At 37.6% G+C, this 26,824-nt stretch overlaps 1 protein-coding gene across 1 annotated transcript in view; it reads left to right on the plus strand.

The window, feature by feature from the left end:
- The first annotated feature begins 1,944 nt into the window (after positions 1-1,944).
- The window catches only part of LOC110224423, an 84,732-nt gene continuing 59,852 nt past the window's right edge, over positions 1,945-26,824 (plus strand). The window contains exon 1 of the mRNA XM_021010481.1: positions 1,945-2,352. Coding sequence (XP_020866140.1) covers positions 1,945-2,352 — 408 coding nt within the window. The remainder of the gene's footprint in view (positions 2,353-26,824) is intronic.

A 26,824-nucleotide genomic window follows, 5' to 3' on the forward strand; every position in this document is an offset into this window, starting at 1 on the left:
ACTAAAAACCACAATTTTGAGAATTTTGGGGAAGATTTTGTTTTCAACGTAATCATGTTTCTTTTTTTGATTTTTTTTTGATTTTTTTAATTAATTTTTATATTTATAACAAAAAACCAAAATTTTAAAACCAAAATCCAAAAATCAAAAACTAAAAACCAAAAACCACTTAAAAACTAGTAAACATTCAGGGCCATAATTGTGTGGGAAACATTTTGCAACCTATTAGAAATGGTGTGAGTTTGATTAAAGTTTGGGAGCTGAAACTAGTAGTATGATTTAATATTAATTACAACACGAGTGACAAAAATATCGATAGTGGAAAGTTATATATTGTAAAAGAAATTATTTTAGTCTAATTAAGTACAACTATCCTAATTCTATTATATCATCTGTATCAATAATTACTTCAATTTTTATATAATCAACTATACAAAAAGCCCCTAATATAGAATATGAGACAGTATTAGAAAACTGAAAAATAAGATTGATTTAGGTCCGTCAAGAAAAGTGGTCACATAGTGCATATAGATCGGTGGAGAGTTCCCAACAAAATATTTCTTTGTCCTTTTTTGCTATTAGTAGACATATTTTATTTACACCTAGCTAGTAGATTTTAAGCAAACCAAAAATACCTACTTGATTTTAGTAGATGTCAATAAAAAAAAATATCGATAAGGTATCATCAATTAATTAAGCAAATAATGACTATCTGCAAACAACATATCACGTAAACAAGCAAATAATTACTATTTTTTTTTTGTCATAGCAAATAATTACTATTTATTACCCATGTGGTTTAGTTTAAGTGCAAAGTATGTGATTATTCTTTATCAAAAGAAAGTATGTGCTTATTGACATTGTAGAAAAACATGTAATTGATGTAAATACTACTGTTTGTCGTATTTGAATCACGATGAATATAACCGTTTAATGATACAAATGTATGTTGTAAATTGTTTTATAAAACTTTTTGTCATATTTTTGAAAAAAAAAAATTATTTTCTGCGTAAATTATAAAATCGTTATTTGTGTTTGTATAATACTCCCTCCGTTTTAGTTTAGTTATCGTTTCGGGATTTAAATTTTGTTTCATAATAGTTGTTGTTTTAGGTTTTCAATGCAAATGTTTTGTAAAAATTCCAGTTTTATCCTTATTGTTTTAATGTTTTGACCAATGAAAAATTTATAAAATATCTTAATAAAGGATAAAACATAAAATTTAATGGTTTTTCTTAATTTGTGTGAGAAAACCTTAAACGACAACTAAAACGAAACGGAGGGAGTAAAAGATACTATAAATTGTAGTGATAATAATACCAAGATGTCAAAAGAATATAGGGAAAAATGTCAAAAAATTCGCCAACTTTCAAATTTGGGACGATTAAAGCATGAACTCCCGAGACGTCTCTTTAATCACAAAGTTTTTGTTGACCAGTTTAAAAATGACAAAGTTTGAGTTGACCTGGCCAAATAAGGCACCGCGTTAAGTCTCCGTTAGAACCAAGATGACGCTGTTAACAGGCCGTCTACGGTCTCCGTTTAACCAAAACGACGTCGTCTCTTCAGAGACTGAATTACAAAGCCCCAAATCGAAAACCCCCTAAATCGATTTCATTCAATCCCTAACCCTAGAAGAATTGAAAATCAAATTCTCTCTCGTGCTCTTGCCTATTGATTCCGATGGCAAAGACTCATGGAGGTAATTGGAATCCTCGTCGGTCGCGGAGGCTCCTGGCTACGGTAGATGAAGAAGCTAGAGCAAACGATCAAGAACCCGAGACGATCGAGATCCCAGAAGAATCAGAGACAATTCCAGACCCGTCGGAGAGTGAGGCTGCGTCTAAACCGTCGGAGAAGGAGACGGTTCCCCAACCTCAACAGAAACAAAAACAAAAGCGTGGAGAAAATTTGAGCCCTCGTCGGTCGCGGAGGCTGCTGGCAATGGTAGAGGAAGAAGGTAGAGTAAACGATCCAGAAGCTGAAAGGATTGAGATCCCAGAAGAGAGGGATATAATTCGAGACCCGTCGGAGAGTGAGGCTGCGTCTAAACCATTGGAGAAGAGCACAGCTGAAGTCGCAAAGGAGACGGTTCCCCAACCTCAACAGAAACTAAAACAAAAGCGTGGAGAAAATTTGGGCCCTCGTCGGTCGCGGAGGCTGCTGGCAATGGTAGAGGAAGAAGGTAGAGTAAATGATCCAGAAGGTGAAAGGATTGAGATCCCAGAAGAGAGGGATATAATTCGAGACCCGTCAGAGAAGAGCCCAGCAGAAGCAGACAATGAGACGGTGTTGATACCGCCGGTGTTGATACCATCGGAGAAGAGCACAGTAGAAGCAGTCAATGAGACGGTTCCTCAACAGAAACAGAAAGGGAAGAAAGGGAAAAAAAGAAGAAGGAAGTACTGTGAGGATATAGAAGAAGATCGCGATGGTGTGAGTGGGGATGATTGTGAGGTTATCGGCGATGAAGACTGTGAGGAGGTAGGGTATGCAGATGAGGTAGAAGGTCATGAAGTTGTTGTAGCTGTTGGTGAACACGAAGGTAATGGGGACGAAAATGGCGATGAAGCTGTAGACAATGGTAGTGGAGGTGCAGAGGAAGACAATGGCGAAGTAGGTATAGAGGAAGAACATTGTGACGATTTCGAAACTGAGTTTGGAGTAGGTACGAGAGAAGATGACCATCATAGTGATACTGATGCAGACAGTGGAGATGAAATCTGGGACGATGAGAGGATTCCAGCTCCTTTGTCACACAATGATGATGAAGAATATCATGAAGACGAAGCTGCTGCAGATGATGCTGAAGATCCGGAAGTGCTGCTGAGATTAAACAAAACTTTCAATGGCCCAGAAGAATTCAAGATAGCCGTTTTAAGGTACTCTCTTAAAACCAGATACGACATCAAGTTTTATAGGTCACAATGTCTGAGAATTGTGAACATTGAGATAATGATTGACAACAGGAGCCGAGGAATATATTGTTTGGTCAAGGACAACCATTGCAAACAGAACCTTCCCAAGGAGTATCATCACAGGGAGCACCTTCACCTTCTCAAGCATCTCAGCCAGCAACATCACATGGAGCACCTTCCCAAGCATCCCAGGGACTACCATCGCAGGGACTACCATCGCAGGGAGCAACATCTGAAGCTCCTCATGTACCTCCACAGAGAGGAAGATCACACATAAGAGGTGGAACACAGAGAGGAAGATCACACATAAGAGGTGGAACACAGAGAGGAAGAGGAGATTCACAGAGTGGATGGCAGAGAGGAGGAACACAGAGAGGAAGAGGAGATTCACAAATAGGTGGATGGAGATCATGGTTTGAATGTTCAAACTAAAGACTTTGATGCAGCTTATGTTTTTTTGCTTGTTTTCATGCTGTCTTTTGGTCAAAAACATGTCTTCCTTTGTTTGTCTTTTCTCGGATTAGGTACTCATGTAACAATCACTTGTTTGGTCTTTGTTTGGTATTGAGACATGTTTCTTTAGTTTCAATCTTGCATTTTCATTCCTTTTTAGTTAAGAAAACCTTACAAATGATGCATACAAGTTCAGACAACATTACAAAAGATGCATACACTTAATAACCAATTGCAAGTTTCTTTTGGTTCCTATGACCAAACAGTACATAAACAACCACAACTGTGGTAACACAAAGCCACACAAAACACACATTCAAGCACCTTTTACCTTTTGCAGCTTCCTTTTTTATGAGAATTGTTTCTTCTTTCAACTCTTGTATCTGATCTTTTAACACATTTGTCTCCGATTTGGCTATGCTAATCTCATTTGCAATGATGGCTAGTCTTGGTAAAGCATCTTCAACTTCTTCAAACACGGCGTCCTCTACCCACTTAAACAAGTGATCCTAAAGCACAACCATAATTTAGCTTCTTTAGAGCATCAATCAAAAACTTCAAAACTCAATTGATTTCTTCTTCAAACTTACATCTTTTTTGCTAACACATCAGAAGAATGGTCGTCCCGGGTTCTCTTGTGTCTTAGATGTAAAGATTGTGACCCCTAATCCACACACACATTTCGACGGCACACCACGTACTCCGGCGACACCTGATGTGACAGAGCTTGAACTCATCGAAGAAGATGTCGAGAGATTTGAGAATTTTTTTTTCTAGGGTTAGGGATCCATTTGGGATGGAAACTCGATTTGGGGCTTTTGTAATTCAGTCTCTGAAGAGATGACGTCGTTTTGGTTAAACGGAGACCGTAGACGGCCTGTTAACAGCGTCATCTTGGTTCTAACGGAGACTTAACACGGTGCCTTATTTGGCCAGGTCAACTCAAACTTTGTCATTTTTAAATTGGTCAACAGAAACTTTGTGATTAAAGAGACGTCTCGGGAGTTCATGCTTTAATCGTCCCAAATTTGAAAGTTGGCGAATTTTTCGACATTTTTCCCAAAGAATATACTATATATATGCCAAACTTAATATAAGGGTGTAGCTGAAAATTCGACGATTAAAATCCACATGGGACCGTGATTTATGAGTGGTCATTAACTGTTTTCCTCTTCTAGTCAAAGCTCAGCCGTTTGATTTGAGCAAACGTGGGATCCCCAATAAAGTGGAGAAAGTGAGCAAAGCTCATGTTTCTTCTTCCTCTTCTTATTCTTATTCTTGTTTCTTAGCTTTAGATTACCTAAACTATCCTTTAATCTCATCAAGAAAAGTCGACTTTTATGAGGGTAATTAAGTCCATCAAACCTTCAAAACAGCTGGATAGTGACGAGAAGCACGCTAATTGATTTCTCTTAATTCGTGAAAACACTTTTCTAAAACCCCACTTGCAACAAGCTATTATTATTTAACTAAAAGTATCGTAACTTCTTCGTTTTTGAATAATTATCCAGCTTGCGAAATGTGAATGTGTGTACAAACATGAAACATCCATGCATGCATGTTGGTGTCTCATGCTGACGGATATATGTGTTATGTGTGTACGCATGTGTTTCTATTTTAATTTGTGTTATGATTTTGACTTAAGCATGCGTGATCGTCGGGATTATTATGTGTATATCACGTGATAGTGTGCCTTTTTGGTAAGTTATCCTTAATACAGTAATTAAAAAAACTTGAAGACTTCATTTTTATTTAATTTGTAAGAAATAAATTACAATAAATGAGAATTTTTGCATTGTGTCGTGAAGTAATGTGGATAAATTTTTAAGCTAATAAGAATTGGTCTATACTCTATACATACACAACTTGATACGTACTACGGTCTACGTAGCATTCAGATTTCAGACACCTTAAAGAAAATTACAGACCAGACCAGAAATCTTTTTGCATCAGTGGTAAAAGGTAGTCTTCTGCATTACTCTTGTGCAGAAACCCAACTCTTTGCCTAGATTAACAAATGCTGACTAGAGAATCAAAGTTTTTGGAAAGACAAATTTATTTTAGTTTCTCGGAACCTATTTTGACTAAGTTAATATTGTGCATGTATCGATCACAAAAAACTGAAAAAGTACTCGGGAGTTTTGACGTAGAAAAAAAAATGATGTAAAAAAAAAGTGATCAGGAGCACAATGCTCACCAAATATGCCTGTTTAAAATATTTTTCTGTGAACGAACCGTTTATCCTACGATCTATCATTATTTTGTAGCCACGATGTTCCTCTGAAATTAAAGACAAATTAAACCGTCATAAGGTTTTATATATATATATATATATATATATATATATATATATATATATATACATATGTCTAAGCTAATAAAATATCTGCATGCAACGTTCAAGTATTTAGTATACTATTTGTTTTAAGGTCAACCCCATATGAACACGGCACATTAAACCCATCTTATCGTAAACTTGCCAGCCTCACAAGACTGTTAATCACGTTTCATTATTTTTTTTTATAACTTCAATCTTTAAACTATGGAAGTCAACCACTCATGGAAACAACCCAACAAACAAAATGAAACATCGTTATTCGTTAACCCCAAAAATAATAATAAAACTCTTTAAACTTCAAAGGTATACAACCATATATAAGTCAACTGTGCAAAAATATATTTTTGTAAGGACCCAAAATTAACCAAAAATAATACAATTAATGACATCAACTTGGATGTTTATTAACTTTCTTAACAAAAAAATCGGCAAGAAATAGACAGAAGCGGCAAAACAAACTTTTCCAACAATTTCACAATTGAATAGCCACCATAATTACCAGTAATCAAAGTTAGTATTTAATATAACTCATATATCGTAAACTTAGTGATGCAGCTAGATATTTGGAATATTTTCAAATATTATTATCATATATTTAATTATTTAGATTTATATTTAATGTTTATTTTTAGAATATTTTATGAATTTTAGGATTTTATACTTTATTAGAAATAGCTTTTTTAGGCCTCTGATTGTATTTAGTTGTTATTGAATTGATTAATCGAAAGATTTAAAGAGGTTTTTGATAAACCACTGTGAAGAATGTTTACAACCCCAAGAGCTTTTGCGAAAACCCTGAAAGGAGGACTCTCAAACCCTAGTTTTCGGGTATTGTCATAATCAATAGATCTAGTTCTATCCTAGAAACTTCCGCTTCATCATTTAGTCATACAATTGATCTTATTATTGAGTCGATTTTAGATAAGTATATACAAAAAGATATGAACTATAGATATTCTTGCCTTGCGTGTTTGGTATCAAGGGATTAGTTCTTTAATTTCAATGAGAGGAGATGTAGTTGGGATAATATGCTTGAAGCATGTGATTTGAAGTTTACTTTTAGTGGGGTGGCACAAAAAGTGAATTTTTTGAGTGAGGCTTGCCTTGAAGTTTGTAGGCCATGTATGTATATATGCCCTAAATGCACCTGTCCACTTCTTTAATTCCTCTTTAGTTTTCACCAACCAAACCTTGGATCATTTGTCTTTGCCATTCTATTTCATGTATCAAACATCTATATATACAGCTGGAATTTAATTAACTTGCATCTACAATCATCCATCTCTTACATAACACCATCATGTGTGTCGACACCAACACTATAAGAGTACGTCGGCGCAACAAAGGATTTTTAATAACTATGATAAATTTATTGGAAATTAATAACAAATAGGAACAATATATAAAAAAAATTCGTTTTTCTTTTGGACAACAACAGACCGATTCAATATTTCGATTACCTCTATTGCATGAAAAGGGATTCGGACCCAAGTAAAATTGTGCCGGTTCTTGGTAGACATGTAAATGTCACTAGACCGCCGTCACTTCTTCCCATACAACATCACTATATAACTTGTTATTTTTTTTCATCAATCCGCTTTTAAATAAAAATGTTAGAAGTCACACATCGAATTTTAATTTCTCTTGACGAACTTTACATATCATGCGTTTTTCTTTGTTGTCCACTATTCTTCTTGAGTGGTTTGTGCATTCGTTTACTGATAGGCCGGGCACCATATTTGGTGCACACTACTATTGCCTATTGGCCATAGCATCATTATCAGCAACCACTAACGATAATGAATATTAATAATAGTTTTTAATAAAATTTTCACATATTCATTAGTGTAAGAACATATTCCCTCTGTATTTGAATAGTTATCGTTTTAACTATAATTACGGTTATTAAGAAAATGTTGAAAATGACTATTTTAACCTCATATTTGTCTCTTGGTAATTTAGAATGAATAATTATGATCAATTAATTGAGATTAATTTAGGAAGTCTTATGCAAAAGTTATATTGGAATATCAAAACGACAACTAATTAACAACAAAAAAAAAAGTGTAGAACGACAAGTATTCGAATACGGAAAGAGTATGGATTTAGTGGGTCTTTATTGTAACCAAGAAATACTGGGTTTTGGGCCCATAATATCTTTTGGGTTAGCGTTGAAACATGTGAACGAATTCTTTATATATATATATATATATATATATATATATATATATATATATATATATATTTTGTTAAGATATTAATTCTTCAGAAAATTAGCACCTATACCTAGCCCTGAGACCAATTATCCGGGATCCGCTCCGATCTGCTCCGAAAAACAAGATATTTGGATGGGGCGGATCCGGATCCGAATAATGAAAAAGCGGATCCGGCCAGATCCGGATCCGGATCCGGATAATAGAAATTTTAAAGCCGGATAATGAAAAAGCGGATCCGGATAATAGAAAATTTAAAGAAGGATATTCGGATCCGTGTTATTTTATATTATAATAATATTTTTTAATATTTTACTACTATCATTTAAATTTTGTTAATAATTTTTTTTATTTTATATAAGAATAATATTTTAATAATATTTTTAGTTATTTATATTAAATAATTTGTTTTTAAATATTTTTCTTCAAATTTTATATTAATAAAAAATATATATATAAAAAACCATGATCCGGATATCCGCCGGATTTCTAGCTATTTTTACGGATATCCGAAATCCGGATATCCGTGTGGAACGGATCCTGATCCGGATAATGAAAAGGCGGATCCGGCCGGATCTGGATACCCTAAAATGCCGGATATCCGGATCCGGCCCAGGCCTACCTATACTACATTTTCTTCAAATTCTTTTAAATCTACAACTTATTCCTTTCCTTTTTCAAACCTACCACATTGCTAAACAAAATGACTAATTTATCCTCAAATCTATTTTTCTTACTTTATAATATTATATTATATCTTTATTTTATTTTATTTTTTTTCTTTATCTTTCTTCTTCTCTCTTTCTTTCGCTCTCTAAATATATTACATCTATCTCTCTTCTTTTCTCTTGAACCATACAATTAAAATAATTCTCCAAAAGGCAAAGAAACGATATGAACTTCTCCCCGATATACTATTACTCATTCGATTGGAACTTGTCCCCGATCCAATTTTACTACTCATTCAATCTGAACTTGTCCTCAATATAATTCTATTACTCATTCGATTGGAACTTGTCCCCGATCTAATTTTACTATTGATTCAATCTAAACTTGTCCCTGACAAAGTGATATTATTGATAGTTTTCCCTAATAACGATGAGTAATACATTTATCGAGGACAAGTTAAGATAGAATGAGTAATAGAATTATATCGAGAACAAGTTACGTTCTCTTTATAGATTTTTTTTAAAATTCAACACTATGTAAAATTCGGGGACATCTGGATATAATGGTTGTCCATCGTCATATGGTATGGTTTTATTCGCCAGAGATCTGGACTTATTTTTGGGGAACTTCATTTACTATATTTCAAAATTATTGTCCATGGTAAATATAAACTGCATTTAATGTAATGTTTTGTCCTTCTTCTCTGACACAAAGCTGTCCTTCTTATATGACACAAAACTGCACATCTTTTAGGGGTAATATTGTCTATAAAATACCACACTACCACACACAAGTGGTACAACTGTTAAATTGATTTCCATTGTGGTACATTTGTAGGGATTTTGAAAATTGTGGTACATTTGCCAAAAATCCCTTAATTCTTTCTTCATAGTAAGTGCTTAAAATTTATGTATTAGATTTGTGTGGTTATAATTTTAATTTTAATATGATATAATATTTAATGTATTATTCTATATATATATATATATATATATATTATATAATATATATAATTTATATATACGCCTCAAGCACATATCCACTTTCTAAATTTTTTATAAAAATTATTTCTACGTTTCGAAACGTTTCGTTTCCGCGTACCCGCTTTTGATTCCATGTAACCTATGTTTCTTATGAAAAAGCTGGTTTTAGATTGAACCAGTTGAGCTGCAATTCCAGTTAATTAGCATTTTTTAGACCGGTAGATTCAACATTCCTTTAGTTCAAATGAACATATCCATCAGTACATATGATTCTAAAAATAGTATATTTAAATTTATACCATCATCCCGAGAGGTTAATTTTAATGGAAATTCTACTACCCTCAATGAGATCTTCTTCAATTGGTACCCAATTATGAAAACTACAATTTGAGTGTTTTTAATAATTATTAAGGAAAAACTAGAAACCTTATAAATTGGGTTTATCTTTACAATTAGGTAAAGATCCGTGCCATGCACGGATTAAATTATAGTAAATTTGAAATTAATATGAAATTATTGTGAACAAGTGTTTTTCTATCACAAAACACATGGCATTATACATGTCTTTAAGTTGGACACTAATCTCTTAAGTATAACACTTGTTATTACACAAGTTTCACACTTGTCATTATACATAAACACTTGTCATCACATCCTTAGATGTGTATGACTCATCATCTCTTTTTTCCTCTATAAATAGGAGTTGTTCAAGATTAGAAATGTAATGCAACAAAGAGAGAAGAAGAAGAAAATTATCAGAAACTTAAAGTGTTGATCTCTCCCATCTCTTTTTTATATAAGTCCTTGTTTAGATTTTATATTTTACAACACGTTATCAGCACGATCGCCTCTCCGTCCGAGCATCTACTGATCCGATCGTATTTCTACTCGATCAATCTCTTGGTCATTCTATCCCGTAAAACTAAGGTACAATTTACATATTAAATTTTATGTTAAATTTTTAAAAATTTATTAATTACGGAGTAGTAGGTTATGTCTTCTCCATAATCGAGTGATAGGCTATGCCTTCTCAAAATTCTAGAAATAATTTAATAATTGATTAATCATTCATATAGATTATCATGTCAAACTTGGCGAAGCTTGATATCATTGCCCTGGATCTATCTGAAAAAAATTACATGACATGGGCATCAAATGCAAGAATGCATCTGAAATCAAATGGGCAGCTCCATACCGGATGGCACCGGCGGAAATGGCGGAGCTAAAGAAATAATTAGATACGCCATCATCTCCATGATAGCTTGAAAAATGAGTACATTGATATGTCTATATTTTACTTGTTTTGAGCATCCATTTAGCATCACTTTATCATCATTTCGTCATTGTTTCATACCATTCTTCATCATTTGTCATCACTTTGCATGATTAGGATAGTTTTGCATGCATGTTGCATATTTGAGTTGTTTTCAGGTGATTTGGAGCTGTTGGTGAGCAAATTGGAAGAAGTGGACCAGAACCCATCAGTATGCTCGACCACGAGGTCGAGCACCATCATCATGACCTTCCAAATGCACTCGACCACGACCAAGTCGAGCACCAAGTCGAGCACCAAGTCGATCACCAACTCGAGCACCAAGTCGATCACAAAGTCGAGTACCCTCTCCTTCACCAACTCGACCACGACTCCAGATCACGACTCGAGCACGCAGTTGAGTATCCTCCACCAACTTACTCGACCAAGCACTCGACTGCACGCTTCAGAGGCTTCTCAGATCCCAACTCAACCAGACACTGAGCATAAGGAAGAGAAGAAGATGAAGCGGGACTCGAGTGCATACTCGACCTAGTCACTCGATCGCATCACGACCAGATCAAGAAACCGCAAAGGAGCCAGCTTTGCTCGACCTCTTCACTCGATTGCACGAAGCCGAATGTCTCCGTAAACCGCCTTAATACTTTGTCGTCTTGTTATTTAGGGTTTCCTAGTATTTGCTATAAATAGGTTGTTTCTCATAATTTTCAGACTAAGTTTTATTCTATCTAAGTTTTTTTCTGCAGAAGAATTAGCGTTTTCTTCATATTTGTAATCTAGATTTTTCTTAATCTATTGAGTATTTGCTTTTGATTTCTTCTACAAAGTTGTTCATCTTGTTGAGATCTTGCTAATATGAAGTTTTTATGTATTTCTGGGTTTGTGTTCTTGGTTATGAATTTTGAGTAGTGATTAGGGTTCTTGAGGATGGGTTAGAGTAGTTTAGAATCCTTGATCTGCTAGGTGGTTGAGTTTGATTGGTAGATCCCTTCTGGATTAGTTGTTCTTAATGCTGATTGCTTTCTGATCAACTGGAATCTGAGCCCATACATTTCCGCACCCAAAAGGTGTTCGATGAAATGTCTGAACCACTAATTCCAAAGATTCGTGGCTCTGTACCAAGGTATTGGTTAGAGGGAGCGTTTTGGCTTAGACTTGTTGTTTCGTAATGCCTGTTAGGTTAGCTCTCGTCAATGGTGATTGAGTCTGGGACTAGCTTTGCTTGAGGATCTCTGTTGCGGTAGCACTTTGATTTGGCTATTGAACTTGTTGTCTAGGGATAATTTGTTGAGCATGTTAACCACCTGTTAGATTAAGGAGACTTCACTACTCGATTACCCCATCCTCGGGAATTTCTCTTCCAATTGATTTCTTTGTTTACATCGCTTTTGATTGCTTGATCTTGTCACTTGTTGTTTAGTTTTATCATTTCTAGCCTGTTTCATTTGAAGTACTCGACCACACCCAGTAGTTTGGTAACAAACTGTGCAGTCGAGTACCCTGTTTACAGTTTCTGTTAAATTACTCGACCTGATACTCGACCACATCCAGTGCTTGGTATCAAGCTGTGTGATTGAGTATATTGCCTGTTATTGTTAGAATTTATGTTATCTGCATGATCGCTAGAGCTGTTAACAACACCAAAACCTGTTATTGCTTGGCTTGACTCTGTGATATCTGATTGCATCTTGATTGCTAGCATCACACCCATTTGGATTGACACCTTAAATGCTGCAATGACATGATAGTGATTTAAGGATAATTGATCTTAGTTAAAATCTTACTATCAATTTGGCGCCGTTGCCATTTGGGTGTTTGTTTGTTACATTTGAGATTTCAGACTTGCTTAGATCAAGTTCTATTTCAATTTTCACTTAGGTTACTAACTTTTTGTTTTTCTTGTTGTCTTCTTGATCCAGGTACAACCCTGCTGTATGCAAACTCGATCAAAAGGCAACCAGAACCTCCTTTTCAACGATAACATTGACCGTATTGACAGAGAACTAAGGGAAAGGAGAGACACTACAGACCTTGAACACAACCATCCTTTCAGAATGGCTGATGAACAAGATGTCAACAATCTGCCTGCAAACATTGGTGCTGGAGATGCACCAAGAAACCACCATCAGAGGCAAGGAATTGTGCCTCCTGCTGTCCAAAACAACAACTTCGAGATTAAAAGTGGTCTCATCTCGATGATTCAAGGAAACAAGTTCCATGGTCTGCCTCTGGAAGATCCCTTAGACCACTTGGATAACTTCGACAGGCTCTGCAGCCTAACCAAGATAAACGGTGTTAGTGAGGACAGTTTCAAGCTGCTCCTGTTTCCCTTCTCACTGGGAGACAAAGCACACCAATGGGAAAAGACGTTACCTGCTGGCTCCATCACATCTTGGGACGATTGCAAGAAGGCCTTCTTAACAAAGTTCTTCTCAAATTCAAGAACTGCAAGGCTTAGGAATGAAATCTCCAGTTTTACCCAAAAGCAGTCTGAATCCATTTGTGAAGCCTGGGAGAGATTCAAAGGCTACACTATACAGTGTCCACACCATGGTTTCAAGAAGGCTTCTCTACTAAGCACAGTCTACAGGGGAGTTTTGCCCAAGATCAGAATGTTGCTGGACACTGCTTCTAATGGGAATTTCTTGAATAAGGATGTTGAAGAAGGCTGGGAATTAATTGAGAACTTAGCTCAATCCGATGGTAATTATAACGAGGATTTTGATCACTCCAACAGAGGTATTGGCGATTCGGATGCAAAGCATAGTAAAAAGATGAAAGCTCTTAATGAGAAACTGGATAAGCTTCTCCTTAGCCAGCAGAAGCATGTGCACTTTCTACTTGATGACGAGCAGTATCAAGTCCAAGATGGGGAGGGGAACCAGTTAGAAGAGGTCAGCTACATCAATAATCAAGGTGGCTACAAAGGGTATAACAACTTCAAGACTAACAACCCCAACCTTGCTTACCGTAGCACCAACGTTGCCAATCCACAGGATCAAGTGTATCCTCCACTACAACAGCAGGGTCAGAATAAACCTTTTGTTCCCTACAACCAAGGTTTTTCTCCCAAGCAACAATTTCAGGGGAACTACCAGCAGCAACCACCACCTGGGTTTGCACCTCAGCAACACCAAGGTTCTGCTGCTCCTGATTCTGACATGAAGCAAATGCTACAACAGCTTCTCCAAAGACAAGCATCTGGCTCCATGGAGATTGCTAAGAAGATATCTGAATTACACAATAAGCTGGACTGTAGCTACAATGACTTAAATGTCAAAGTGGAGGCACTGAATTCCAAAGTCCGATACTTGGAAGGACAATCTGCATCCACTTCTGCTCCAAAACCTATAGGTCAACTTCCAGGCAAAGCAATTCAGAATCCAAAGGAGTATGCCACTGCTCATGCTATCATTATCTGCCATGATCGAGAGCTGCCAACTCGACATGCCACCACCTCAATCACTGAGGACAATGAAGTTCAAGATTCAGCTGAAAAGGCAATAGAGGAGCCTATACTCGATCCATCTACTCGATCACCTACTGCAGCATCTCAATATCTTGAAAAACTAGATGCTGCAATGACCAAGGATACAACCTTTGTGCCACCTCCCAAGAAATTGGGAGATCCTGGTTCGTTTACCTTACCTTGCTCTATAGGTCCTTTGGCCTTCAATAACTGCCTATGTGATCTCGGTTGTTTTATAAGTCTCATGCCTCTCTCTGTGGCCAAGAGACTAGGTTTCAGCGAGTACAAACCTTTCAACAACTCCTTGATCCTGGCTGATGGGTCTGTTCGACTACCTCATGGGATATTAGAAGATTTGCCTATTAAGATTGGAAATGTTGAAATCCCCACAGACTTCCTAGTGCTCGAAATGGATGAAGATCCAGTAAATCCTTTAATCTTAGGGAGGCCCTTCTTAGCTACAGCCGGAGCAGTCATAGATGTCAAGAAGGGGAAGATTGATCTTAATCTTGGAAAAGATTTCAAGATGGAGTTTGACATTAATGATGCTATGAAGAAACCTACTTGACATACCCCTAAATCAATCACTGAGGACAGTGATGTTCAAGAAGGGGAGGCTTCTAAACGGATTGAAGTCTCAGTTATTGAACTAAACCATTCAGCTGAATCCCGCCATCAAACTCAGTCTGCCTTGGAAGAGAAAGCTGCTATAATCGAGAGAATGGTAAAGCGATTCAAGCCAAGTCCTTCACCTTCACTTGCTCTCCCATGGACGTTCAGGAAAACTTGGAAAGACAAATATGAATCTCTTGCAGAGAAACAGATTGACGAGATGGAAGCAGTGATGCCATTAATAGAAGTCCTCAAACTGATTCCGGACCCTCACAGAGATGTGAGAAACTTGATATTGGAAAGGCTCAACATATATCAAGATTCAGGTGATGCATATGATACCAATCCTATTCAAGCCACTGATGAGAGGATTATTCAAGAAAAGTTGGAAGATCCTGGATCTTTCACTCTACCATGTTCCATCAAGCAATCGACTTTCAGCAATTGTCTATGTGATCTAGGAGCTTCAGTCAGTCTAATGCCACTCTCTGTGGCACGGAAGTTAGAATTTGTCCAATACAGGCCTTGCGACATCACCTTGATTCTTGCTGATAGGACTACAAGGAGACCTTTTAGCCTGCTGGAGGATCTGCCAGTAATGATTAATGGAGTAGAGGTGCCTACTGATTTTGTTGGGCTTGACATGGATGAAGAATCTAAGGATCCTCTGATCTTAGGAAGACCTTTCTTGGCTTCAGTGGGAGCAGTAATAGATGTCAGATATGGTAAGATTGATCTCAACCTTGGGAGGCATGTCAAGTTGCAGTTTGACATCAACAAAACTCCAACAAGGTCAACGATAGAGGGAAAGGGCTTGGAGATTCAGAGAGCAGTTCCAGGAGAAGAATTTAAAGCTGCAAGAGTGAAGGAACCAATTCTAGTCCAGTCTCAACCTTCAAACTCAGTCGCTCGATCGAGTATACCTTCAGCGTTTGATTGGCGAGAGCTCAAAAAGAAATCTGATCTCCAAGAAAGAACCGTTCAGAAGCTGACCCACACTGTTGAAAAGCTTAATGACACACTAAGGGGAGCTCAATCTCATACCAACACTGACATTACTTCAAGAGGGAAAGTCACTTCAGGATGGTCAGAAGAAAAAGACTATCCACCAGAAGAGGAAGCAGCTTACTTTGAAGAAAGGGGAATTGAGTACTCAGCTGTACAACTATCAGGGGAGAATGCTGAGTATAACGATGATATTAGTGAAGAAGAGGACTTCTCAAGTTCTCTCTGTCACATATTTTCAGCCTAATAAGTGTGAGGAGTCAAGCTTAATGACTTAAAACAAGCTCACTTGGGAGGAAGTCCCATGTCTATCCCTGTATATATTTTTACTTTCCTTGTTATTTTTTAATGCATTTCGGTAGTGCTTTCAGGAAGTAAGTGTCACCAGCTGAGTAAAGTGGATTCTAGTTCTAGTGTGCAACAAAACACTCGACCACATCCTGCAAAGAATAAGTATAGCTGTGCAATCGAGTACGAAGTAGATTTTAGTCTCAAGATTTTTGAAGTTTCAACATGTCACTCTATCATGCGAGGCCACATGCTGATGAAGAAACATGGTCGAGTATGATGTTTACACAAGAAAGCATTGATGAGAACATCAACTCCTTCTTCAGTTGAGGTAACAACTCCACTTCCCCATTGTTTATACCATCTCATGTTTTCTTTCTTTATTTATTTGTCCTGAGTACTCTCTTCCAAATTTGGTCACACAGCGGACTGTGTGATTTAAGTTTGGGGGAGGGCTCAGGAAGTATTTGATGTGTTTGCTTTGTTCTTGTTTTCAAAATTTTCTTGCATTGTGCATATTGTCTGCATTCATTTATGTCATCGAAAAAAAACCCTAAAAATTTGAAAAATTTATGAAAAAGATTTCACAAAAACAGAGTGTTCATGTAGCTGCATTGTCATTTTAGGATTGAGTCTAGAATGTGTCATATAGGATTGTTGCATATGCATAGGGGAAGATGATGAGATAACCTTGTAAGCTTGCTCATTTACTGAATGAATTCAATGCCCTCGTTGTTAGTTGTTTAATGCTTGTGATAGAACTTGAAGTAAGACAGCACCATATTTGGAATTCACAACTTGACTCTCTTGTTTTAATTGAAGCATGCTTGATGTGATTCTTTTCCCTATCTATTAGAACCTGAACTTGACTTGTAATTATCATGTCTTTGCATTGTTGTTGAACTTGTGGCTACCAATACACATACTTGGATTTTCTTTCACCTTCTACCACTCTTGCTAATCCAAGTAGCTGATTCCCATCATTGGAACAGTTTCCCCCACCCTGAACCTAACCTTTCTTTCAAACCCTGAATAAATTTGTGTGTGTGTGAGACCTATTTCCGGATTGAGCTTGGTAGAAAGTGTTAGGTATGAACCGACAAGAATGGGATCCCATGTAGTTCTAGTCCACGCTTTTTGGGCTAGATAGGACTAGGTGGGAGTTTTACTTTGGGTTTGGGAATGTGTTTGGAATAAAAATGAGAAAGAAAGACAAGTGTTATTGTTCTTAGGAGATGGAAGTGAAACATAAAAGAATATCATGTTAGTCTAGTAAAGGAATTGTGAAACTTGAAAATAAAAGAAGTTAGGCTCTGTGCAAAGTAAAAAGAAAGGCAAAAGCCTAGAGTTGTCTTAAGTCATGAGATGAGAAGAAGAGCCTTAGTTGTTAAAGAAAGTCCCAATCCGCTAGAAAGTCTAAAAGAAAACCTCTCCTTAGAACAAAAACCAAAAACAAAGAATGGGTTGATCCAAGAGATTATTGAAACATGCCTTGAGTGCAAAAGGGTAGAATTAGGATCATTTCTGGGGTTTAGAGATAGGACTATCTATGGAGTTTGATATACTTATGGTTATTTGGGTAGATGGGGTCTGTTCTTGTATGCGTAGGTTGGTTCTAACCTTTAGCATTCTACTAAAGCTCTGTCCATTCATGAGAGTTCCCTGTTACTGTGAAAAAGTCTGAAACCATTTACAGAGGAACCATCTTTGTTTCTTAGCCTTGTCCTTTAAACCAAATGAGTTCTTCAACAATGTTTTGCTTGATTCATGGTTTGAGCTTAATCAATGTTAAAGGGAATTGATGATCTGAAGGTGTGTGTAGATTGGAACAAATGTCAGGTTGTCTTGTGATGAATATGGCTAAAGTTTTTAAGTAGAGTTTGGTCTCTAAGCATTCCACAATTACTAACTTGGACATTGAGTTCATTTGCTTTGTCTGCATGCTTTGGTTCTGAGGCCCCGCTTTCAAACCTCTCCTCCAGCTTGTTCTTAATTGTTTGCTTGAGGGCAAGCAAAGACTAAGTTTGGGGGAGTTGATATGTCTATATTTTACTTGTTTTGAGCATCTATTTAGCATCACTTTATCATCATTTCGTCATTGTTTCATACCATTCTTCATCATTTGTCATCACTTTGCATGATTAGGATAGTTTTGCATGCATGTTGCATATTTGAGTTGTTTTCAGGTGATTTGGAGCTGTTGGTGAGCAAATTGGAAGAAGTGGACCAGAACCCATCAGTATGCTCGACCACGAGGTCGAGCACCATCATCATGACCTTCCAAATGCACTCGACCACGACCAAGTCGAGCACCAAGTCGAGCACCAAGTCGATCACCAACTCGAGCACCAAGTCGATCACCAAGTCGAGTACCCTCTCCTTCACCAACTCGACCTACCACTCGACCTCGTGGTTGAGTACCAGCTCCTTCACCAAGTAGACCACGACTCCAGATCACGACTCGAGCACGCAGTCGAGTATCCTCCACCAACTTACTCGACCAAGCACTCGACTGCACGCTTCAGAGGCTTCTCAGATCCCAACTCAACCAGACACTGAGCATAAGGAAGAGAAGAAGATGAAACGGGACTCGAGTGCATACTCGACCTAGTCACTCGATCGCATCACGACCAGATCAAGAAACCGCAAAGGAGCCAGCTTTGCTCGACCTCTTCACTCGATTGCACGAAGCCGAATGTCTCCGTAAACCGCCTTAATACTTTGTCGTCTTGTGATTTAGGGTTTCCTAGTATTTGCTATAAATAGGTTGTTTCTCATAATTTTCAGACTAAGTTTTATTTTGTCTAAGTTTTTTTCTGCAGAACAATTAGTGTTTTCTTCATATTTGTAATCAAGATTTCTCTTAATCTATTGAGTATTTGCTTTTGATTTCTTCTACAAAGTTTTTCATCTTGTTGAGATCTTGCTAATATGAAGTTTTTATGTATTTCTGGGTTTGTGTTCTTGGTTATGAATTTTGAGTAGTGATTAGGGTTCTTGAGGATGGGTTAGAGTAGTTTAGAATCCTTGATCTGCTAGGTGGTTGAGTTTGATTGGTAGATCCCTTCTGGATTAGTTGTTCTTAATGCTGATTGCTTTCTGATCAACTGGAATCTGAGCCCAGACATTTCTGCACCCAAAAGGTGTTCGATGAAATGTCTGAACCACTAATTCCAGAGATTCGTGGCTCTGTACCACGGTATTGGTTACAGGGAGCGTTTTGGCTTAGACTTGTTGTTTCGTAATGCCTGTTAGGTTAGCTCTCGTCAATGGTGATTGAGTCTGGGACTAGCTTTGCTTGAGGATCTCTGTTGCGATAGCACTTTGATTTGGCTATTGAACTTGTTGTCTAGGGATAATTTGTTGAGCATGTTAACCACCTGTTAGATTAAGGAGACTTCACTACTCGATTACCCCATCCTCGGGAATTTCTCTTCCAATTGATTTCTTTGTTTACATCGCTTTTGATTGCTTGATCTTGTCACTTGTTGTTTAGTTTTATCATTTCTAGCCTGTTTCATTTGAAGTACTCGACCACACCCAGTAGTTTGGTAACAAACTGTGCAGTCGAGTACCCTATTTACAGTTTCTGTTAAATTATTCGACCTGATACTCGACCACATCCAGTGCTTGGCATCAAGCTGTGTGATCGAGTATATTGCCTGTTATTGTTAGAATTTATGTTATCTGCATGATCGCTAGAGCTGTTAATAACACCAAAACCTGTTATTGCTTGGCTTGACTCTGTGATATCTGATTGCATCTTGATTGCTAGCATCACACCCATTTGGATTGACACCTTAAATACTGCAATGACATGATAGTGATTTAAGGATAATTGATCTTAGTTAAAATCTAACTATCATACATCACGAAAGAGGATCCTGTGGACCTTTGGCAGTCACTCAAAGATAGGTTTGATCACCAGAAGTATGTGATCTTACCAAAGGTTAAGCATGATTGGCTAAATCTCTGGTTTATGGATTACAAAAGTGTTAGTGATTATAATTCCGCCACGTTTAGAATCACTTCCTTGATTATTATATGTGGTGTAAAAGTGAGTGATTACGATATGATTGAAAAAATGCTCTCGACTTTTCATGATGGAAATGTAATCCTGCATGAGCAATACTGAGCCAAAGGATACACTCGATATTCTGAATTGATGCAAGTTCTTCTTGTTGCTGAACAAAATAATGAACTCGTGATGATGAATCATCAAACTCGTCCAACTGGATCAGTTCTACTTCCAGAAGTGAATGTTGCTTTCTCCACTTCTAATAATTGGCAAGGACGAGAACGAAGACGCAGTCGAGGTCGTGGTCGTAGTTATGGTCGTGGAGGAGGCCGTGGGCGAGGAAAAGGAAGGGGTTTCCATCCTAATAAGTTTAACGCAAAAAAAACCAAACAAAAATCTTCAGGTGAATGATACGGGTCGCGTTATAAAGAAACAAGATGAGAATACTTGTTACAGGTGAGGTATAAAAGGACATTGGTACCAAAATTGTCGTATACCAAAATATTTGGCCGATCTGTATCAAGCATCTCAACAGACAAAAGAAAGAGATGTTGAGACCAACCTCATCTATGACGAAGCTGGACCTTCCTTTCATGGCCTAAATGATGAAACTCATCTTGATATCGCAGATTTACTCGTTGATCATGGAAACGAGAAATCGTGCTAATAATTGATATGACATGTTATGGTTGCATTAGTATTATAATTAGCTTTTGTATTTAAAATCTTTTTGAATGATGGTTTTATTGTAATATATCGTAACTTTTTGTAAGACTTGTGTTATGTTATTAATGCATATTTTTATAAATGCTTTATCTCAGAATATATCAAATTTTGAGATTGAAGATGAATATATATGTTTAGTAGACAGTGCTACTACACATTCAATACTTAAAGATAAAAAATATTTCTCCTTTCTTAACATAAATGACTCCGCCGGTAGCGTGAGTACCATATATGGCCATGCAAATGTTATTGTGGGCTCTGGCAAAGCCAATTTTGCAATGCCAAAGGGAACACAATTTGAATAAATGATGCATTATATTCCCCTAAGTCTCAAAACTTGATAAGTTTCAAAGATATCCGAAGTAATGGATATCATATCGAGACTATGAATAAGAAAGGCATTGAATATCTTTGTATCAAATCCGAGAGAAAATATATTAGAGGAATTGTCAATGCTATCCGCCAGATTATATTGCACAAAAATAAATTTGATCGCATCATATAGTACAATAAACTCGAAGTTTACTAGTACATTTAAGATATGGCATGAAAGACTTGGACATCCTGGTTCAGTCATGATGCAAAAGATTATGCAAAATTCTAATGGCCATCCAATGAAAAACCAGAAACTATTTCAGTCTAATGAGTTTTCATGTGATGCATGTTCTCAAAGAAAACTCATAATTCGGCCATCACCAGCCAAAGTTGGGAATGAATTGCCAATATTCTTAGAGAGAATACATGGTTATATATGTGGAACTATCCACCCTACGTGTGGACCATTTCCTTATTTTATGGTAATGATTGACGCATCTAGTAGATGGTCACATGTATGTCTATTGACAACACGAAATACGGCTTTCGCAAAATTCATTACCCAAATAATCAGGTTGAAAGCATAATTCCCTGATTATGCCATAAAAAAAAGTCAGGCTTGATTACGCCGGTGAATTCACTTCAAAAGCCTTTAATGACTATTGTATGTCAATGGGAACCGATGTTGAGCATCCGGTCCCTCATGTTCATAAACAAAATGGCATGGCCAAATCTTTAATTAAACGGCTGCAACTCATTGCTAGACCGTTAATATTGAGAACAAATCTCCCAATTTCTATATGGGGCCATGCAATCTTGCATGCTGCAGTATTGATCAAGATACGACCAAACGCATATAATAAATATTCTCTTTTACAGTTAACGACTGGTCAAGAGCCAAATGTAGCTCATCTCCATGTTTTTGGGTGTGCGGTTTATGTTCCTATAGCTCCACCACAAAGAAAAAAATGGGACCACAACGGAGATTGGGTATATACATCGGTTATGCATCATCGAGTATAATTCGATATCTTGAACCGCAAACTAGTGATATGTTTACGGCACGTTTTGCTGATTGTCATTTTAATGAAGATGAATTCCCAGCATTAGGGGGAGGAATTAAACAAGTGACAAAAAATATTACATGGTGTACACCATAGTTGGTATATTTTGATCCTCCTACAAAACAACATGAGTTAGAAGTTCAGAAAACTGTACATTCACAGAATATGTGATACTAGGATTTCACTATCAATTACCCTAGTATACTTTCATGTCATTGCAGTATAAAGGGTTATCAATCCAATCAGGTGCTCTCACTATCAATCAAGATATGCTCAGAAACAACTAAGTCAAGCCAGGCAGGATATTGTTTTGTTATCTAACAATCCTAAGCGATCATGCATAAACGATAAAACTACAGAACAAGAGTGATCATGCATAAAGAGAAAGAACTATCAATACTAAGCAGCAATAAGCAACAGGTAAGCAACAGGTAAAGAGACAAGTAAATCAAATGAGATAAAAGGTCCTGAGGATAGGGTAATCGATTATAGCAGTCTCCTTAATCTACTTAGGTGGTTAACACTCCAAACAGGCTATCCCTAGACAATAGATTCAACTACAGACCAATTCACTCTCATGACAGAGATCCTCAAGCAATACCAGTTCCAGACCTAATCATCATTAGCGAAATCTAGCAAAGCAGGCAATAAGATTCAATCTAATATAGTCAATAAACATTCTAAACATCCAATCTCTTGGGCTATAGTATGTAAATCTCTGGAGTAGTTGGTTCAGACATTTCATCGAACACCTGGTGGGTGTGGAAATGTCTGGGTTCAAATCCCAGTTGATCAGAAAGGAATAAGCACTAAGTACTACTAATCCAGAAGGGATTCAAGCAATTCTACACTTAACCACCTAAATAAACTAAGGATTCCACACCTAATCTATCCCATCCTCAAGAACCCTAATCCACTACTCAGACATGCTCAAGAACACAAACCCAGAAATTTGCACAAACCCAGAAATCGCTAAAAACATCATATGTTATAGATCAAAGCAAGATAAACAACTTTGCAGAAGGAAATTATTGCAAAAACTCAAAGGATCAAAAGTAATTTGGATTACAAAAGTTTGCAGAAATATTGTTCAGAGGATAAAAACGAGATCCTTTGGGCAAAGCCCTAAGAGGTCTATTTATAGCAAAAGTAGAAAACCCTAGTACACAAAACGACAAAATAGAAAGTCGGTTTAGGGTCTACTCGAGCTGGTACTCGAGTGGCTTGGTCGAGTAGTCCATTCTTCAAAGGTTGCATCTTGCTCGGGTAAGTCTCTCAGGTCCAGTTCGAGTAGCCTGTTCGAGTAGGTTGGTCGAGTATGTCTTGGTCTTCTCTTCAGAAATCTGCTCGAGTATGTCTCTCAGGTCCAGTTCGAGTAGCCTGTTCGAGTAGGTTCTCCTACAGCTGCTTTGTACCTAAAAACACCTGATACAACTCCAAAATGCAAGAATGTATGCAACAGAGATGTAGAATGATCCTAAATGCGTAAAGTGAAGCTAAATGATGCAAACTAAGAGTTAAAGACATGAAACAAGGATGAAACTAGACTAAATGAGATGTAAATGCATGGTAAAAACTAGTAAAATATAGACATATTGATATGTCTATATTTTACCAGTTTTAAGCAACCATTTAGCATCACTTTAGCATCGTTTCATCATTGTTTCATACCATTCTTCATCATTTGTCATCACTTTACATGTTTAGGATAGTTTTGCATGCATACTGCATATTTGAGTTGTTTTCAGGTGCTTCGGAGCCACTTGTGAGCAGATTGAGAGAAGCAGAGCCAAATCAGATAGCACACTCGACCTACTCAGTCGAGCATGATCAGGGACAAAACAAGGAACCACTCGACCACGGTGATCGAGTAGATCAGCTCCACCGCTTCTCAAGCGCTCGACCATGCTCTTCACCAAATGACTCGATCACCACTTCAACGCCACCACTCGACCACATACTCGATCACGAGGTCGAGTACCATCATCCTGGCCACTGAAGCAGATGCTCGACCACAACCTGCCACAACACTTGATCGCATCCTCTGTTGACATACTCGATCGTGTCAGTCGAGCATTCTCCAGCAAGCCTCCCTCAGATCACTCGAGCAGATGCTCGATCACCACCTCCAAGCAGCCTCTTGATCACAAGCTTCAGAGTCTTCTCAGATCCCCACTCAACCAGACATTGAGCATAAGGAAGAGAAGAGGATGAAGCAGAACGCGAGCACATACTCGACCCAAATGCTCGATCACAACATGCCCAGAGCAAGAAAATCGCAAGGCGCCAACTTTATTCAACCTCTCTACTCGATCACAAGGGTCGAGTATCTCCGTAAACCGCCCTAATACTTTGTCGTCTTGTGATTTAGGGTTTCCTAGTATTTGCTATAAATAGGTTGTTTCTCATAATTTTCAGACTAAGTTATTTTTTTCTGCAGAACAATTAGTGTTTCTTCATCTTTGTAATCCAGATTTCTCTTAATCTATTGAGTTTTTGCTTTTGATTTCTTCTACAAAGTTGTTCATCTTGTTGAGATCTTGCTAGTATGAAGTTTTTATGCATTTCTGGGTTTATGTTCATGTTCATGAGTTTTGAGTAGTGATTAGGGTTCTTGAGGATGGGTTAGAGTAGTTTAGAATCCTTGATCTGCTGGGTGGTTGAGTTTGATTGGTAGATCCCTTCTGGATTAGTTGTTCTTAATGCTGATTGCTTTCTGATCAACTGGAATCTGAGCCCAGACATTTCCGCACCCAAAAGGTGTTCGATAAAATGTCTGAACCACTAATTCCAGAGATTCGTGGCTCTGTACCAAGGTATTGGTTACAGGGAGCGTTTTGGCTTAGACTTGTTGTTTCGTAATGCCTGTTAGGTTAGCTCTCGTCAATGGTGATTTGCTTGAGGATCTCTGTTGCGGTAGCACTTTGATTTGGCTATTGAACTTGTTGTCTAGGGATAGTTTGTTAAGCATGTTAACCACCTGTTAGATTAAGGAGACTTCACTACTCGATTACCCCATCCTCAGGAATTTCTCTTCCATTTGATTTCTTTGTTTACATCGCTATTAATTGCTTGATCTGGTTACTTGTTGCTCAGTTTTATCATTTCTATCCTGTTTCATTTGAAGTACTCGACCACACCCAGTAGTTTGGTAACAAACTGTGCAGTCGAGTACCCTGTTTACAGTTTCTGTTAAATTACTCGACCTGATACTCGACCACATCCAGTGCTTGGCATCAAGCTGTGTGATCGAGTATATTGCCTGTTATAGTTAGAATTTATGTTATCTGCATGATCGCTAGAGCTGTTAACAACACCAAAACCTGTTATTGCTTGGCTTGACTCTGTGATATCTGATTGCATCTTGATTGCTAGCATCACACCCATTTGGATTGACACCTTAAATACTGCAATGACATGATAGTACTTTAAGGATAATTGATCTTAGTTAAAATCTTACTATCAATTTGGCGCCGTTGCCATTTGGGTGTTTGTTTGTTACATTTGAGATTTCAGACTTGCTTAGATCAAGTTCTATTTCAATTTTCACTTAGGCTACTAACTTTGTGTTTTTCTTGTTGTCTTCTTGATCCAGGTACAACCCTGCTGTATGCAAACTCGATCAAAAGGCAACCAGAACCTCCTTTTCAACGATAACATTGACCGTATTGACAGAGAACTAAGGGAAAGGAGAGACACTACAGACCTTGAACACAACCATCCTTTCAGAATGGCTGATGAACAAGATGTCAACAATCTGCCTGCAAACATTGGTGCTGGAGATGCACCAAGAAACCACCATCAGAGGCAAGGGATTGTGCCTCCTGCTGTCCAAAACAACAACTTCGAGATTAAAAGTGGTCTCATCTCGATGATTCAAGGAAACAAGTTCCATGGTCTGCCTCTGGAAGATCCCTTAGACCACTTGGATAACTTCGATAGGCTCTGCAGCCTAACCAAGATAAACAGTGTTAGTGAGGACAGTTTCAAGCTGCGCCTGTTTCCCTTCTCACTGGGAGACAAAGCACACCAATGGGAAAAGACGTTACCTGCTGGCTCCATCACATCTTGGGACGATTGCAAGAAGGCCTTCTTAACAAAGTTCTTCTCAAATTCAAGAACTGCACGGCTTAGGAATGAAATCTCCAGTTTTACCCAAAAGCAGTCTGAATCCATTTGTGAAGCCTGGGAGAGATTCAAAGGCTACACTATACAGTGTCCACACCATGGTTTCAAGAAGGCTTCTCTACTAAGCACACTCTACAGGGGAGTTTTGCCCAAGATCAGAATGTTGCTGGACACTGCTTCTAATGGGAATTTCTTGAATAAGGATGTTGAAGAAGGCTGGGAATTAATTGAGAACATAGCTCAATCCGATGGTAATTATAACGAGGATTTTGATCGCTCCAACAGAGGTATTGGAGAATCGGATGCAAAGCATAGTAAAGAGATGAAAGCTCTTAATGAGAAACTGGATAGG

The sequence above is a fragment of the Arabidopsis lyrata genome (assembly GCF_000004255.2).
Source record: "Arabidopsis lyrata subsp. lyrata unplaced genomic scaffold ARALYscaffold_1, whole genome shotgun sequence".
NCBI classification, from domain to species: Eukaryota; Viridiplantae; Streptophyta; class Magnoliopsida; order Brassicales; family Brassicaceae; genus Arabidopsis; species Arabidopsis lyrata.